The sequence below is a fragment of the Convolutriloba macropyga genome, chromosome 7 (assembly GCF_964194025.1).
Source record: "Convolutriloba macropyga chromosome 7, txConMacr16.3, whole genome shotgun sequence".
Lineage (NCBI taxonomy): Eukaryota > Metazoa > Xenacoelomorpha > Acoela > Convolutidae > Convolutriloba > Convolutriloba macropyga.
This window is the reverse complement of record NC_134474.1, coordinates 12,697,017-12,713,646: the sequence shown is the minus strand read 5'-3', so window position 1 is coordinate 12,713,646 and position 16,630 is coordinate 12,697,017. Positions and strand designations below refer to the sequence as shown.

At 34.7% G+C, this 16,630-nt stretch overlaps 1 protein-coding gene across 1 annotated transcript in view; it reads right to left on the bottom strand.

The window, feature by feature from the left end:
• Positions 1-11,225: 11,225 nt before the first annotated feature.
• The window catches only part of LOC142342103 (uncharacterized), a 43,022-nt gene continuing 37,617 nt past the window's right edge, over positions 11,226-16,630 (bottom strand). The window contains exon 11 of the mRNA XM_075393290.1: positions 11,226-11,706. Coding sequence (XP_075249405.1) covers positions 11,407-11,706 — 300 coding nt within the window. The 3' untranslated portion in view covers positions 11,226-11,406. The remainder of the gene's footprint in view (positions 11,707-16,630) is intronic.

The window sequence follows — 16,630 nt, the reverse complement described above, 5'->3', positions numbered from 1 at the left end:
TTTCCTGTTTTGACTCTAACTGACACTTAAAATGCTTAATGGTTCCAGTATCAAAAGTGAACATGATTGAAATGACAACAATTTAACATGTATAGTGAGAGGGTTGATCGCAGAAAACAAATATTCAGCGATAAAAACTGCAATTCATACGAGCTATTACAGCCTCAAACTTTTGAAAAGATTGGTGAGAAGTGTGCTAAACAGCAGTGAAAGCAGTTTTAAAATCTACTGCAACTGAAACAATTTTTTATACAGTTTTTATACAGGAACTTTCTGTTCAACCGCATTTCTTACGATGTTTAGCAGCATTTATTGGGTGTCCTAAAATTTTGCAATGAACGTGACATCAATATGTCAGCGCAATTTAGCCCACATAAGAAACATTGGTATAAAAAAAAGAAAAACGAATTACGTAAATCTGAATTGTTTCACCATACAAATTGATAGATGGCTTGCTTTTATCGAGCCAACTATGTGCAAACAACCACGTTATTCGTGTTTCGCACTTTTTAAGAGGAACAAAGTTTAGTAGAAGCAAAAACAATTATTCGTATTTTGATTAGTGGGCAATGTCCGGGTCGAGGTGTCACCGTTAAAAATCGCTAAAAGATGTAAGATTTGCGTTGAATTTGATTAAAAAGTGTAAGATTTGCGCCCAATGCGGTGAAGGCGGTGAAAAAAACATTAAGCGGTGAAATTTTTTTAACCACATTTTGTTGGTTACTCTGAAAAATTGTTGTTCACTGAATTCTGTTGGTAGCGGTGATAAATTTTCTTTCAACGCTTAAGCGATGAAAGAAAGTTTTTCACCGCCACCAAGGTGCTGTGAAAAATTTTTCATCATAACATTGCCATTCAGACAAATATTCGACGCTAAATTCAACGCTAATGTTGCAAAAATTCACCGCTATCATTGCATTCAACGCTAAAAGATGCGGACGCTTTGCGGTAGAAAAAGTTTTTTTTACCGCTATATAAACTTTGACCCGGCTGGAGGCGCATGGCATAAGTACAGCAGAATTTAAACCTGGAGTAATGAGACAATGAAAGCTGGAAACGGTACGATAATGTGTAATAAAAACTATGAAATCCGCAATTAAATGCAAAGCTTTGCTGTTTTCAAGAAGTTCAAGTGCAAACTTGAACCAGAAGAAATTTGAGGTAGACGGATTGCTGACCCATATGAATTTTCGCACTAAAGTGATATTATGATTGAGTTCGAACACCAGAGGGCTTCAGATTTGGTTTATCAATGCCCTTCTACAAAAAAACTACTCATTTAATTCAATCTTTGCTATTTTTCTTAAAACAAATTTTACATAAGGTTGATAAAATGTGACCAGAAAGTTGTTCAGAGAGATCTTGCAACTTTCTGGCGATAAAAGTGTATCGTGTAAGATATTATAAAATGGAAAAAAGGTGCAAAATTTTACAAGACAAAGGTTATCTTGTGATATCACGCAATACGGAACGTTAAATTGCAAAATTTCTGCAAGCTCATTCCAGTTAGCAATTATAGTCATTCAATTGATAAGCAAAGTAAAACATGCAATGAGGCCAAGTTTTTCGAAACAAAAATTTTACAAAATTGACATGACGTCAAAAACCTTTTCCGTTTGAATTATAAATTGACTCTCTCCTATATGTGCTTTTTATGGATAACGTTTGTGCCGTTATGCAAATTTTTAGAGAAAGACTTCTGTTTTTTCACAATTTTTTTAAAATAAAAAATGTGTCCTTCTGACTTGAATATTTTTGTCAGCTTTATTTATCAGCATTATGCGGATAATATTTCAACGTCAATTCGTTCTTCATATACCACAGGTTTCCCTCTCTTGATTTCCAAGGTTTCAGTTCACACACATCTTTACATGATCATTTTATCATACTTTGAAGAGTAGTTTTTTATGCACATTTTTAGTCTGAAACTCAAAATTAAGCATTAGACCAATCATAAAATGATTATACGAAAACTTCCTTTTTCCAGATCTGGGTTTGGCGTAATTGCGAGAAAAATTTGTCTTGCAAGATCTTGCTGGATAATAAAAAAATTGCAAGACGAGGCAACGTCAATCGGAATTCTATGAGAACCTTTCAAGATCAACATTTGTAGTCGACTAGGAAACCCCAAATACAGGATTTGTATGCTATTTATATTTTCTCATTTTTTTTTATCTCAACTCAAATTTGAAACTAGATGGGAGTGACGAAATACCGACCGCATGCTTTATCTTGTTTCAAATATCGCGTCTCAATAATAAATATCCCACTTTAGGGTTTCATTATAAAGGTAGGGCTGTGATCATTTGTGTTGAAAATTTTTTAGTGGTGAATGCGGCGATGAATGTAAAAAATTGTGATTGTCGTGTTAGATATTTCAATTAAAATCTATTTTTTTGTCATATTCTGCTCAATCCTTACAAAAATGCAAAATTTAATCAGTTGCTTTTGCAGAATTGCAATTAAATTTGGTATTTCTTGACACTCTAGAGTTGAAAATTTAGAAATAAAAAATCACTTGAGTTCCTTCAAGAGTTCACCTCATTATTCATCGACTTAAAACGTAGTGATAAATAGCGGAGAAATAGGAAACAATAAAATAGAATAAATAATTATCTATTCTATTTTATTGTTTCCTATTTTCTCCGCTATTTATAATTTTGGACACCTTATATACACAGATTATGTTTTCATTTCTGATTCATAGATTAAAATCCATTTCAAAGTTGCCAAACTCACTACGAATTATCAGCGGTTTAAGTTGATAAATAATCGATGCGGTGAACTATTAAAGCATCAACACTAAATTCCGGCAAGGATAAACATATTTATCAACACCTCTTACCTCTCGGTATCTCCAGCAGTCTGTAGTCTGTCATGATTAGTTCACAGGTGGCCCAATCATCGTTGTGATTGAATGACTTGCACCACTCTCTCCTGATACACTGCATCCCACATCTCTCAATTGGAGTGTCACCCGAAAGAGTCTCAACCACAAAAGGGGTCAAACTCCGTCTATCTCTTTCCTCGTTTGGTGAATACAATTGGAGAAGAGCCTCCGCATATCTGTTTAAATCAAAAGTTGAAGCTAAATCGAGAAAAGGGGCAAACAAAAATTGCGCCAAGCGGCGACAGAACTGAGTTTTAAACATCGTTTTATGAACAGAATCAAAAAGTCGTATAGGGAGGGGTCAAAGCTGACACCAAAATTACACATGTGAGCACTTTGTTTAAGACATGCAGCAAAAATATCATTCGTTCAGTAAAATTCCTTTCATAGGCATTTTGGATCCAGCCCGGTCTTTTCATTGGTCAAAAATAGCATTTTACTAGCCCAGCAAAACATCGTTCGAGCATATGGTTTTTTCCTGAGTCGAGCACAAGTCTTCCGGGGTCGAGATGTCAGCGCCGTTTCAGCGCATTATATTGTAAGAAGTGCGCTGAATGTGCTAAAATTATGTAAGGAATGAGTTGAATGCGCTGAATTGCGCTGAAATGAGCTGAAACGCGCTGATCTTGCATAAGAGCGCATTTTTCATAATTATTTAGTGGATTTAAACGCTTTTTGACACCGATTCCTTAATTTCGAACCATTTATTTTCCTTATTTAACGATTATCCTTTTCTTCAAAAATGCGATGAGAATTCAGCGCATTTCTTACATAAATTCAGCGCATTTTTTCCTAAACGGTCTATTGGTATAAGATCAAACTAAACAGGAAATTTTTCAGCGCAGGTATGAATGGTGCAGTGGATTGAGTGAAGGCTACGGCACTGGAGGGAAGGGTTGGATTCTCAGTGATATAGCTATTGTTTGAAAATTCAGTGGTTTCCAGCGCGTTTCTTGCAAAGTTTCAGCGCATTTCAGCACAATTCAACGCATTTTTATGTAAAGATTTTGCGCTGAATTTTTGGAAAGATCAGCCCATTTCAGCGCATTTCTTACATAGTTTTTCTCGACCCGGGTTTTCATAAAACTGTTTTTCTTTTCAAAATCGTAAATTTTTTAAATAGGTTTTTTGCTTCTTTAAACAAAGAAACACAATCGGATCGAGACTACATAGCATTGCACCACTGTCCACTTTAACATACAGTAAAACTGCCGAGAGACTCAAATATTTGTGAGATTCATAAGATTTAGCATCTATGGCAGCTGGACTATGTTGCCACTTTATTTGATTGATTGAAATTCAGTAGTTTAAGTGCAGTGGTCTCCTTCACATCAGACAAGATGGAAATGTGGCCTACTGAGTTGCGTTCCCTTCCCAAACTAAGAATAGTCAATTTTCTTAAAAAAAATAATGCAGCTTTTTGACAGATTGTTAGTTCTTTTGAATGGCATAAGTTTAAGGAGCATACGTGCTGACTACGCTACAAGGACTAGTGAGTAATAAAACTAAACTGAAAATTTTTGAAGCAAAAGTGATGACATGATAAAGTTTTGTTCGACTTATGATTTAACATAGCTCAACCTAATTTCGGTGTTTAATTATTTTAGCCGAGCAATAATCGAGTAGAACATTTGAGTTGATTTAAAGCCTAGCATTGTTACCTTGAGTCCAGCAAAAGTCAATTTATAGTTTGGATCGAATCACATTTGGTCGAGTTATAGTCGAGCATCAAATTTTTGTCTAGCTAAATTCAAGAAACAAAAATTTGGGACAAGGTAAAGAACAGATGCAGAAAATTGGGCCGAGATAAAGTCGAGACGTCAACTAAAATCTCGCTAAAATCTTTTCATATATAATCTGGATTGTGCATGGTTTTTCCATAGGTCAATGCCTAAAATGGGAAGAACCCAGACAGAAACTTTCTGCCCATTTTTTGAACAATTATAGACCCATCCTGACAATAATCAGCAATTATCAAACCAATCGTGGCGTTGACCAGCCATGATCACTCATAGGAGACAATCTCCACAAAATTCCATGCTACCATTATCGAATTTCAAGCGGTCATCTGTCCTCAAATTTAAACATTTTTCGTTAAAAATCAAGTTTTGCAAAATTTAAGTCCAAAAAAGTCTGTTTTGTCGCATTCTAGTCGCATTTTGGTCGATTTTTTGTCAACAGATATTTCAGGCCTTAAAGACAATAGCTTTGCAATGCGACACCGGTTGTGATGTGAAATTCAATATTTTCCCATAAGCAAGAAACTGACCTGTAGCTTATGAGAAAGGCAGCGAATAGGTGCCTGTGAGACGTAACCATTTCAAGCAAATTATAAATTTTTGTTATTTCAGTTCGACAATATCCAATGGAATTTTGATTCTAAGCTCCTTGCTTTTCGAACGTTTCATTATTTCAAACTTGACATATGTTCTTGTTAAAAAAAAGAAGAATTGATTAAATAATTAAATTTCCGGTTTCCAATACTTGAATTTCTGTGGTGTGGTATTTTTATAGCACTGTTGGATGCACATGATTCTAATTGAAGTTCTTTTCCGATCAGCTGCACTTTCAATACAGTTTAATAAACGAAAAAACGCGGGCAAAATGTTATCAAACTGGTTTCATCTTCGTTTCTTCTTTAATAATTGATGAACAGATTGTGACAATTTCTGAGTTGAGCAGAACGAAACAAACATTTCTGTTTCAAACTTTTTTATTTGACAGAGGTTTTCTTACGTTCAAATCGTATTTGACAGAGGTTTTCTTACGTTCAAATCGTTCAAATCGTACGATTCTGTTACGACTCACTGAAGCAAGATGAAAAAAAAAACTACTGATGAGAACAAATGTTTAGGTCAACATGGTGGAAAAAAATCAAAAAAGGAAAGAGTGTTACGGTTGTTTTTTGTTTAGAATTTACTCTTATAGAGAGCGACAAAAGCAGGCGTGAAAACTTTCCTAAGGTAGTGGAATTTTTTACTCATGCGCAGAATCTGCAACGCAGTTCCCATTTTTTGAACTGAGATATTATTAGCCCAAGTTTTTCGTCAAACGTATATATTAAAAATTGATTTTGAATCAGAGAATTTTTTGACAATTTTGAGCTAATTTTTTTGCATTAGATTTTCAGCGGTTTTTTCTCCAATATAGCCAAGTTATCGAGTTCTTTTCTTTCAGTGAGTGTTTTGGATTGCTTTTGAATAACGTTTTATTTATTGCCTAGATAACTTAAATTTTTATGTCATTGATTAAATTGTGTCAATCTTGGGCTTCTTTTTTAAATCTAATTTAATATAATTAAATTTTAATACGAGTGTTTTCATTTCGGATTGGCCTTTTTGACTAGTTTTGTCTATATGTGCTTTATTATATCAGATAATCAACTTTTTCCCATTGCTTCTTTTATCGTTACAATTTAATATAGATTTTCAGATCTTTTTTATATTGACATTAGTTTGTTTATTGACCTTAGTTTGTTGTGTTTATTGTCCCAATTTTGTAGGACACCCATAACAACACAGAGACCGAATCATAGATCTTTTAAAAGTAAGTAACGGAGGGAACATTTTCAAAAAAGTACATTTTTTCTGATTGATTTTCTGGTTTTCTCGACTTTTCTGTTTTGAATAAGTCTAATTTTCTGATTGTTATACCGTTAGAAAATGAGTCAAGATCTACAGTATCCAAGGGTTTGTTGAAAGCAGCTTTTGGAGGTAGAAATTTTCAGACAAAATATTGTCGGGTTTGGTTGTTTTAAACACTCTGAATTCTTTTTACACTAGAAGTGTCAAATACTAGAGGTGGGTTCTAAAACAAACAGATCCTCTATTTCCAATACTTATGTAATTTTTTGTTAGTACTTATTTGTATGAAAGTTAATGTTTTGACGCATCTCTTCAGTGATAGAACTTATGATGCCATGTTTTCTTTTCTTTATAGAGCGTTGGTTCAAAAAAGTTCAATGTTTTTTTTCAAGTACGGGAAACAAGAAGGAGCGATCAAATCTTTGAGAAAATCTGCATTCATCGAGATCCACGCAGTGGTTCTAAATTTGAGCCTCATACAATTGATTTCAGCAATAGTCCTCTAATTTTTTTGAAACGCAAGTTTGCTTTTTAAAATCAGGCAAGGCATATAAAAATCTGGGACTGTAGTATTTGAATTTGCGGAGATTGGGTATTTTTGTGCACATGCGTGTGCCAAGCAAGGTGACGCGAATCGGGCTAATACCTATATTTCTGTTACCTAGATTAGGAACTACTCGGCTGTTTTCGGTGAAGTCACAAAATTTGTATCCGTTTTTTCGACAGGTAACCCATTTGCACCACGAAACTGAATTAACGCTTCATTTATTTCGATTGCAGAAATATTATTAAAATTTTGTTCAATGCAGGTTTTTTTGCTTTGCTTGATTAAGCTTGGTGTACATAGAGGAAATTACTTGACTTTTTTGTTTTATAAATAATTTTGGGTCTTTTCTGTTTGTGCCCCCAGCTTAGTTGGTGCATAATAGTTGCACCCCCAGATTCAAGTGCCAAAATTTTCCATAATGATTTATTTGCCATGTCATGTGCTCTGTCACTGGCAGGCGCAAAACGTACGGGGGGGGGCACGAACGGAAAAGATCCATAATTTCTTATGTCAAATTGTTCAACGAATTCGGTGGAAGAAAACACAGTTTATTTGTTGAAGTGATATAGCGTTACGTTTTGTCGGCGAATACTGACAGTGGTGAACACATTACTGTATTTCATAAAAGTAATTCCAAAGGTGTCATTTCAACCCATAGAGGGAAAATAAAGCCATGCAGTCGCTGAGAGTCCGAAAAAAAATTTCAGCCATAAGTATGTGCAGTACATTCATAGCACGGAACAGGTCCTCAATACGCTTAATTATTATTGAGCAAATTTGAACAAAAAACATTTCAACTAATGGAATTTCATAAAATAAAAAACAGTCTAATTCAAAATATCAAAGCAAGTTTCATCTTCCCGGGTGGAGGTCACCGCCATTCAACGCAAAATTGTCAGATATAAGCGGTGAATGTAGGAAATTTTGTAAGATAATCTGTGAATGCGGTGTTATTACAAAAATCCGGCGGCGAATGCGGTGAAAAAAACTTCATCGCCTGGTAGCGGTGAAATTACAAAATTTCGCTGCTGACTTTATTGGGGTATTTGCATAAATACCCCGCTCTGAAAAAAGTGACTTAATTATGTGGAAAAGCGGTGATTGGGATGAAACTCCATAAATTCGCCGCTTATCTCAATGGTGAACCTAAATAAATTCATCGCTTAGAAAAAATGTTAAAGTTGCGTGAGATCAGCAGTGAATGCGGTTTAATTAATGGGGATTAAGGGAGGAATTGTTAGATTTAACCTCCCCCCTCAAAAACTGCCCCCTGAATCTTACATCTTTTTGACACTTTTTTCTAAGTGGTGAATTTATTTATTTTCACCGCTGGAGTCAGCGGTGAACTAACAAAATATCAACTAATTTCACCGCTAAAAATTACAAATCTTACAAAAGTTAACCGCTCATGTTTTACAGAAAATAGACTGAATTTGATTTATATTCAAAACAAAAATACTAGAGGCTAGTGAGAGAGGGCGCAGTGGAAGAAGACGCGGAAGACATGCAGGAGGTGAGAGGTTCGGACCCTTGTAACGAGGTGAAATGTCGTGATTTTTCTAAGTTCGTCGCTTACTAAAGTGGTGAAATTACATAATTTCAGCGCATTTCAGCGCAAAATTATGTACGAAAATTGCAGTGAAAAAAAACAACTTTTCACGGCATATCTTACATATTTTTCCGATTTTTCCTCGACTCGGGTTGGAAAAAACATAAGTGATGCCTCTTACGGACCAAGTAAAAGTAAGAACTTGTATAAATAATTTGTTCGTACAATTGAAAAGGATGTATCAAACCATTGAACGCCAGTACCTATATATGGATCTTGTACAACAAGCAAAAGTGAGTGAAGACACTGATGTCGCGACAAACAAAAACAACCTATTAAGCTCAAGGGATGAACTCGGAGCTAAGGTGCCAGAACACGCCACATAGTTAGGGGAAAATATGAACAGGGTGTGATAGGTAGAGATGGAAAAGTAAACTTTCGCACATAATCTCAGCGTGAGAAAGAACTTTTTCTTTTTTAAGAAAATGTGCACTAAAAGAATTGCAGTGTTTGTGCGTAAACAAAAAAAAACTAGAAAATCAACAAGTTCACTTTGAGCAGGAGGTTCACTTTGAAAAGTATACAGATTGAGATTGAAGATGAATTTTCAGCAACAAGATGTGGCATGGAAGGTTTGTTTTTAAACTGTCAAAGCAAGAAATCAGATGTTGCTTTAAACGGCCAGACAGTTTTGATGCTTCTTTTTCTTATTCTGGTGTTCTGTTTTTTTACCCCAGTTCTTTTAGCCACATATATTTTAACCCCGAATTTTTATCCCATATATCATTTAACCCCTCAAAAATTTAACAAGCTTCCTATAATTGATGAAAATGAGTTCTCAATTATTTCTAATTAGTCTAATTAATAGGGATTAAAATCGGGTTGAAATGAATGAGGTTTGAATATACTTTTCACACCTCAGTTATTTCACCCCAATTTTAATTTGTAAAAAATGGCTCAAAATTGTCAGAAATATAAAACTAATGAATCAATAAGTTAAAAGCAAGATTAAAAAAATTTAAGAAATAGTTATCTCATCTAGTCTATCATGGTGTTACGTCGAAGCCTCATATCGGGACTCATATCGTGACAAGATTCTAACTTTCACCTTCCGAATATCAAGTTAAACACTTTAAATGGCAACGCAATAGAAAGACCAGGAGTTCAAGTTTTTATGTTACTACGGTTTGTAGATAATTTATTCCGAATTGCGAAAAAAGGAGCCACTAGGAAATAATAAGCATGAGCTAAAATTTCGTGAAAGATATTTACGCCTAATTTTTTCTTAGCTGTTGGGGAGTTTTTTAGTTAGAAAATTTCAGTAGCTATCGGTCGCTGACGATGTTATCCAATTTAACAAAACCGAAATTGATTAAAATCATGTTTCAGTGGCTTTAAAGTTTCAGTGTCAATTCTTCAAAATCATGTCAATGTATTCAAGAGATAACAAGAAGCTGAAAAACTAGTTGTTTTTCTCGACAAAATATCGTGTGAAATAGTCAGCCAGTGCAGTTTTGTCCGGAGAGCGTTGAAGAAAGACCGAAAAATCGAGAACAATATTGTCAATGAGACCGAAATGAACGAAGGAATGAACTTCAGATATGATTTTTTCAAAAGTATCCATCTCGATACAATTTGGCGGCCGAAAAGGCAACTAAAAAGCATTTTCGCCATTAACTTTATCAGTTCGAATCTTTGAATTTATTCTCTAGTAATTTCTAATAACAATCGTGTAATTATTGGCTGAAAATTGGGGAACTGGGTTACCTGTGATCATAATTACAAGTTACAAGCCTTGATAGGGTTTTTGAAAGATATCTGTAACTTATTTCCACGCTTTTTGTAATCATATTCTATCGTGGAAATTGGTATATGAAAGATGAGCAATGGGACACAATATTTTCACTGGTTTCTAAAAACAAAAAAATTATATATTGGAGTTTGCCTTTTTGGACATTGGCTACGTAATGGACCGTAGAATTGCTACAAAAATCTATCGGAATTCACCACTGAACTCATATCAGGTCAGTCTGGTCAGCCTAAATCTGGACACTGTAATGTATAAAGAATGCACAGATAAAATTTATTAGAAAAATTTTTAAAAAATTTGATGAATAAAATAACTAAAAATTTTTGTACCTCAAAAGAAACTTCGAGTTGAAATGGACTTGAAAGTTTAAGTGAACACAAATAAGACCATTTATAAGCAATAGTACCAGTAGATCAGTTCTTAACTTTTGTAATCTAGCAAAACGTTGTCTCATTTCTTTATAGAATAACTATTAAGGCCTTTTCAAATTAAGAAACTTATATCAAAAAGCAATGTTGGTAAACTACTTCAACAGCAAGGAAAAGTTTCAATTTAGAGGAAAAGTAAGCTGCACGTTCTGTTTTTCGAAAGTATTTTAGGGAAAATTTACAGCAAAAATTTTCTATGAGCTGAATAAAGGATACATCTGAATAAAGGGAAGCAGAATAAAAGAACACACGCAGTTCTGGAGAAACAGCAATGTGTAAAGATTAAAGTTTAATTATGCTTGAAATTACCATCCAAATCAGTTCAAAGCTATTGTCTGATCATTTAATTAGAATTTTGTAAAAAAATTATCCCTGGGTACTTAATGTCCAACTTGATAATTACCAAGTTGGATTTTATTGGAAATAAGCTATTTGATAACAAAACTAGATAAATTAAATTAAAGCTTAATTTGAAGCTCATGTTCTCACTGTTCTCCCCAAAAGTAGCATTAATGGACGTTTTGAAAAAAAATGGGATGAAGAAATTATTGGAAGTTATAAAAGAGTTTGAGAAGGAAACATGTTCGACTATTTGTTTTCACGGTTGATAAGGATCCCCAGAATAGACTTTGTTCGTAGTCGACAACTCCAACACTTCAGATAACTCGTCGCAACTTTCCATCCCAACTATCATGTAATGGTTTTGACCCAGTTGTAACTGCTCGAACGCTATCTGGTTGAGGAAATAACCTCCCGGAACAGCGTACCAGTTCTCCAAATAAAAGGGTCTCTCGGTAAACCAGTGCTGGTGCGGAATCGGTGTATATGATTTAATCATATACTTCATCGTATCGAATCGGAGCTGGCTGTCAATGTAGAACTCAAACAGTGCGCTGACCTGAAAAACAAAACTTATACACCCGGACCTAGCGTCAAGTGTACTGGTCAAGTGATCCCAAGATAAGGTCCACAACCCAAGACAGGTATTGGCCAGACGTACTTTAGTCGTGGACAGGGGGTGCAGACAGACCAGACCGAAAACTGGACATTGACCAAATTCACCCAAATTTGGCCACCCTTGGTCAGATCAAACAGATTTTAGTCACATTTTGCCAGACTGGAAAAGCTTTGGCCAGACCATGGGCAAAGCATTGACCAGACCGAAGAGACGGTTGCGCAGATCGTTGGCCAGACCAAGCAAACCTTAAGCCGAACTGCTGTCCAGACCACTGGCCAGATCGAACAGACACTAAGGCAGACCGTTTTTCAGTCCATTGTCCACCTAAATGTAGAAGCATCAAATGAATATTACAAATTATTCGTTTCACTTTTTTGAACAATAAATAAAAATGAAATTTTTGAAAGAATTATTGAAAAAAAAACGCCGATTTGAAGAATATTGCGAATCTCAGAAGTTAAATAGGCGAAGAAGTGTAATCATGCAGAACTACGTGTTGTTCGCTATTCATCGGCTGTTATTTTGAAAACCAGTCGATGCAAAACACTATTTATACATTTTGCAGAGGACTGGCTTTCTTTCCGACTGGACCTCACGGATTTGGATATGGATAATGCTCAGACCAAAAAAATCCAGATATGGGTAAATGCCAGACAGAAGGATCGATCAAATTTTTGTTAGACCATTGCATTGAGCTGCACCAGGCTGCAGATCAATCAATTGAAATCAAAAAAGATTGATACTTTGGTCAGAAAAAAACGTTTGATATACAAAAAAGTTTAATGCAGAGAAGAATATCGGTCTTTTATCTGAATGTGCCAAAATTATTATACGTTTTATGATAAATTTTTGAATTTGGTGTTTATGGCACCGTAAAAGTTGGCCCCGAAATTTAAAAAAAGCGGTGGAAATTTTGAAAATTGCTTTTCATTTTCATTTTCAAACAAAAAAAAAATAAAAAGTTTGGTTTGTTGCTACGCGTTATTAAAACTTGATGCGTTCGGTATCTTGAATTTCTGAGCGTAATTGACTCTCAATTCAGATTGGAAGTTAAACAGACGAAATACTAATATTTTAACAAACGAAATATATATTTTTTGTTGAACACTTGGAAGACATGCGTGTCCAAAATTTTTAGCTTGAATAGAAACCTATGGTCCAAGTGTCAGCGATATTTCAGCAAACTAATGGATTGATACCTGTTCCAACGGGTTAGCCCCTCCTATTCTAGACGTTTATTTGAATCCCTTATTAGATAAACATGTATAACAAATTGAGTCAAAATATGTTTCAGTATATCAAATTGAGTCAATGTTTTCTTCGATGGATTCCCTACAAAGTTCATCTTTCTTAGTTTTGACATGCATTTCAGCGTTTTTTAATCTGCAACGATGTACCAGCTCCTTTATAAGCAAATTTTCCTAATATATGTTAAAATTGTTTACAATAGTGTTCTTGATTTCATATACAAAGACAAAAAGTTTTGTGACTATTTTGATTTAATTTTGGCTAACAATTTCAAAATTCATTAAAAAAGTGCGCAAAAGAAGCACCTTTGGTCAACTTTGATTAAAATTGCCGGATAAACTCACACAAAATTCACTAACTCAATCTTTGTGAACTCCAAAGTGGGCTAGTCCTACTTCCACTTCCATTGAGAGTGCTCTGAAATTAAAATTTTGCCGTTTTTGATGATTATCAAAAGCGCAGCATTTATTTTTGATTTTTTTAAACTAAAAAATTAACAAATTATCTATATCTATGGCATTCGAAACAAAGAAGTGTTCTTAACGGACGAACGGCAATAGCATGGCTAGTTTTGGTACCAGCTATCTTTTTGACTGGACATCTGGGGTTTAGATATGGGCAATGCTTAGACCAAAAGCGCAAATTTGGGCTTTGAGTTGTTAAAACGGACCAAAATGTGGGTAATGGCAAAGCCGCATACACCGAAATGAGGTATTGTCCTGACCAGACACCCAAATAGAATTTGCCAGACACAAATATTGATCAATTTTTTGTTAGACCATTGCTTTGGGTGAGATAACAAAATTGGGTGAGATAAACGTCGAGAACAGTAGGAGCTAACCCATTGAAACAAGTGTCATTCCATTAGTTCGCTCAGATATCGCTGACACTTGGACCGTAGCAAACTATTCCAGCTATAAGTTTTTGACAATAATTTTTCTATGTTGATCAAAGAACAGAACATTTCGAATCAAAGCTCACTGGTGCTCAGCCCAATTGGCTTCCTAAGCAGTTCCAATTTAATGTATCTAGTTTTTAACTCCAACGCTTCTGGTCCCCTTGATTTTCAAAACCTATTTGTTTTATAAATGAACAATGCATTTTTGAAATTTGCCGCTATTTTTCTATATATTTGGTCAACTTGTATTTATTGCAGTTTCATGCGTTATTTTTTTTCTGGTTTTGATACTGGCAGATTTGACATTTTTTTTAAATTTATGAGCATTTGCCCAATTTTCAGGACTTTTTCTCGTTTTTTCATTTATCACAATTTTGACAGTTCGCATATCACGTTACTAGCGTTGAAATTAAAGCATAATTGAAGATATCAATATCTTTAATGGTTCGGATTATGGGTTTAACCGCTTCGACACTACTTTTTCAAAGAACTTAATTAATTTTTTCACTTTTGTCTTTCATTACGTTTTCACTTTGTCTATTAGTTCTATGAAATTTCCTGGAGAATGACAGGTCTCGGCGGCTTTTTATGGAGAAATAGATGAGCCTATAATGTGATTTGAGTATGCAGCTGATGGCTTTCATGACTTTGAAACAATTGTTATTTACAGGTCACATAAGGCATTATTGGCGTCAAGAGGATGCGCAAGATTACAAAATCTAAAGTTTTCAAAGAGTTCATTATGAGTTTACTGGCTTCGACACGGGTTTTTAGCTCAAAGAAATTAAATTAGTTTTTGACTCTTGTCTTTATTTGATGTTCTTTTTGTAAAGGAAAGATATATACACAACAATTACAGGTCTCAAGGGACTATTTTCAACGAGTAAATGAACCTATTTAATTATTTTGTTTTGTAGCTAATGGCTTTCATGAATTCGAAAATAGTTGCTTTCGAAAAATACAAAGGTAATTTTTAACACATTTTCTCTTCTTGTCAACTTTTTACCGTGTCGCATGAATGAGAGGTCATATATCACAATACTCGCATTCGAAAAGACGCCACCGAACATAATTTTAGGGGCAAAATGTGGCTTCACGGCTTCGACAGAGTATTCTAGCAAGTTACAATTGAGTTTTTGTTTGTTGTCTCTATTTGTTTTTCTCTTTGTAACCGCACTGAAAATTGAATAAAAACAGATCATAATGCCCTTCTATATAAGTTGGGCTAATATAAAAAAAATTGAATGTTTTCATTTGTTTGAAATTAATGGTTTTTAAAAAATATAAGGAAATCTTTTAACTTTGCTGTTTTTGCTTCTCTTTGTCTAACTGTAACCAAGCCTTATTATGGAGCGGTCCGTATCTTTCTTGTAAAGTACCGGTTATTTTGTTCAGTTCCAGTTTTATCTAACGCTATCTTGACTTTGGTGTTAAATTTTTAAAAAAATGGACATATAGTTTAGGATTTAAGTAAAGTTTGTTGTTGTTGTTTGATTTTGTTGTTCGTATTGCCTCGCTTTTTAATAATGACAGATCTCATCAATCTAATGCGGCGTTTTTTACTCCACTGAAGTATTTGCGTTGGAGGCGATATTTTTGATATACTCCATTTTTTTGTAAAAAATATTTGAATTTTTTGGGGTTTTCTATCTGTCCCTCATTTGGTAGACAATTATACCAAAAATGTGGATGAGTGGGGTCGGAACTTTATGCACATTACCCAGCCTCCTTGTTTCTTTACAAAACTGGCGAGGTTATAAAAAATTAGCGGTTTTTTGTAGGCTTTTTCGGGAGTCTCAATGGCTATTGTATGGCGTTTTGCTACGGCCTTTTTTTAAAAATTTTTGGGCGTTTTATGGCTTCTTTCGGATTCTCTTCGGATGTTAATCATACGAGAATCTTGGAAAGATGAGATGGTAATCTTGCAAAATTCTTGCAAGACGGATGCCAGCTTTGCAAGATCTGGTAAGATTAACATCCGTACCCGACTCGGGGTTCATGGGGGCCCGCGAGTGAACTGGGATCCAAATAAATGAATGCGTGCAGTAGATGAAACTCGCCAGAAAGCACTCATTTTTGAAAGTCCTAAATACTATTGGTTCGAAATGATCTTCTTGTGCTGAATAAAATTTACAACTGTGATACTGCCCTTAAGTTTGATGATTATTGGAAAGTTTTCAGGGGACCACGCAGTAACCGTTCTGCAGCAAAACAATTTTTGAGGACAAATTTTAATTGGACTAAATCAGTCAAATTGGAAGAGTATTTTGTCTTGAGAGTTGTGAAATATGCAAATGTTCTCACCCAGCGAAATGACATCTCAACTTTTGACTGGACATGTCCAACAGTGTTATTTCGGAAACAGCTGAACTCTCTGTTGAAATTAAAGGCTGTGAACTTTAAATACTATCAGTATCCTGTTAATTGGTCCTGTTTTTGTAATTAATTAACAAAGTGATTCCCGCATCGCGGGTACCAAGTCAATTTAATAATAATAATTATTATTGCCGTGAAACTTTGTAAGAACAGCTTATTTCGCATTATTCCAACGGACATCAATGCTTTCAGCGCATTTTTGTACCTTAAGTTTTGATATATTTAAGTACGCTCTAAATTTCAGCTAAATTCTTAAATAATCTTCTCAAAAGTCCTCAACCCGGGCAGGAAGCAATGCCACAATAACTCATTCAACGGACAATCGAGTCATACGTGATTTTA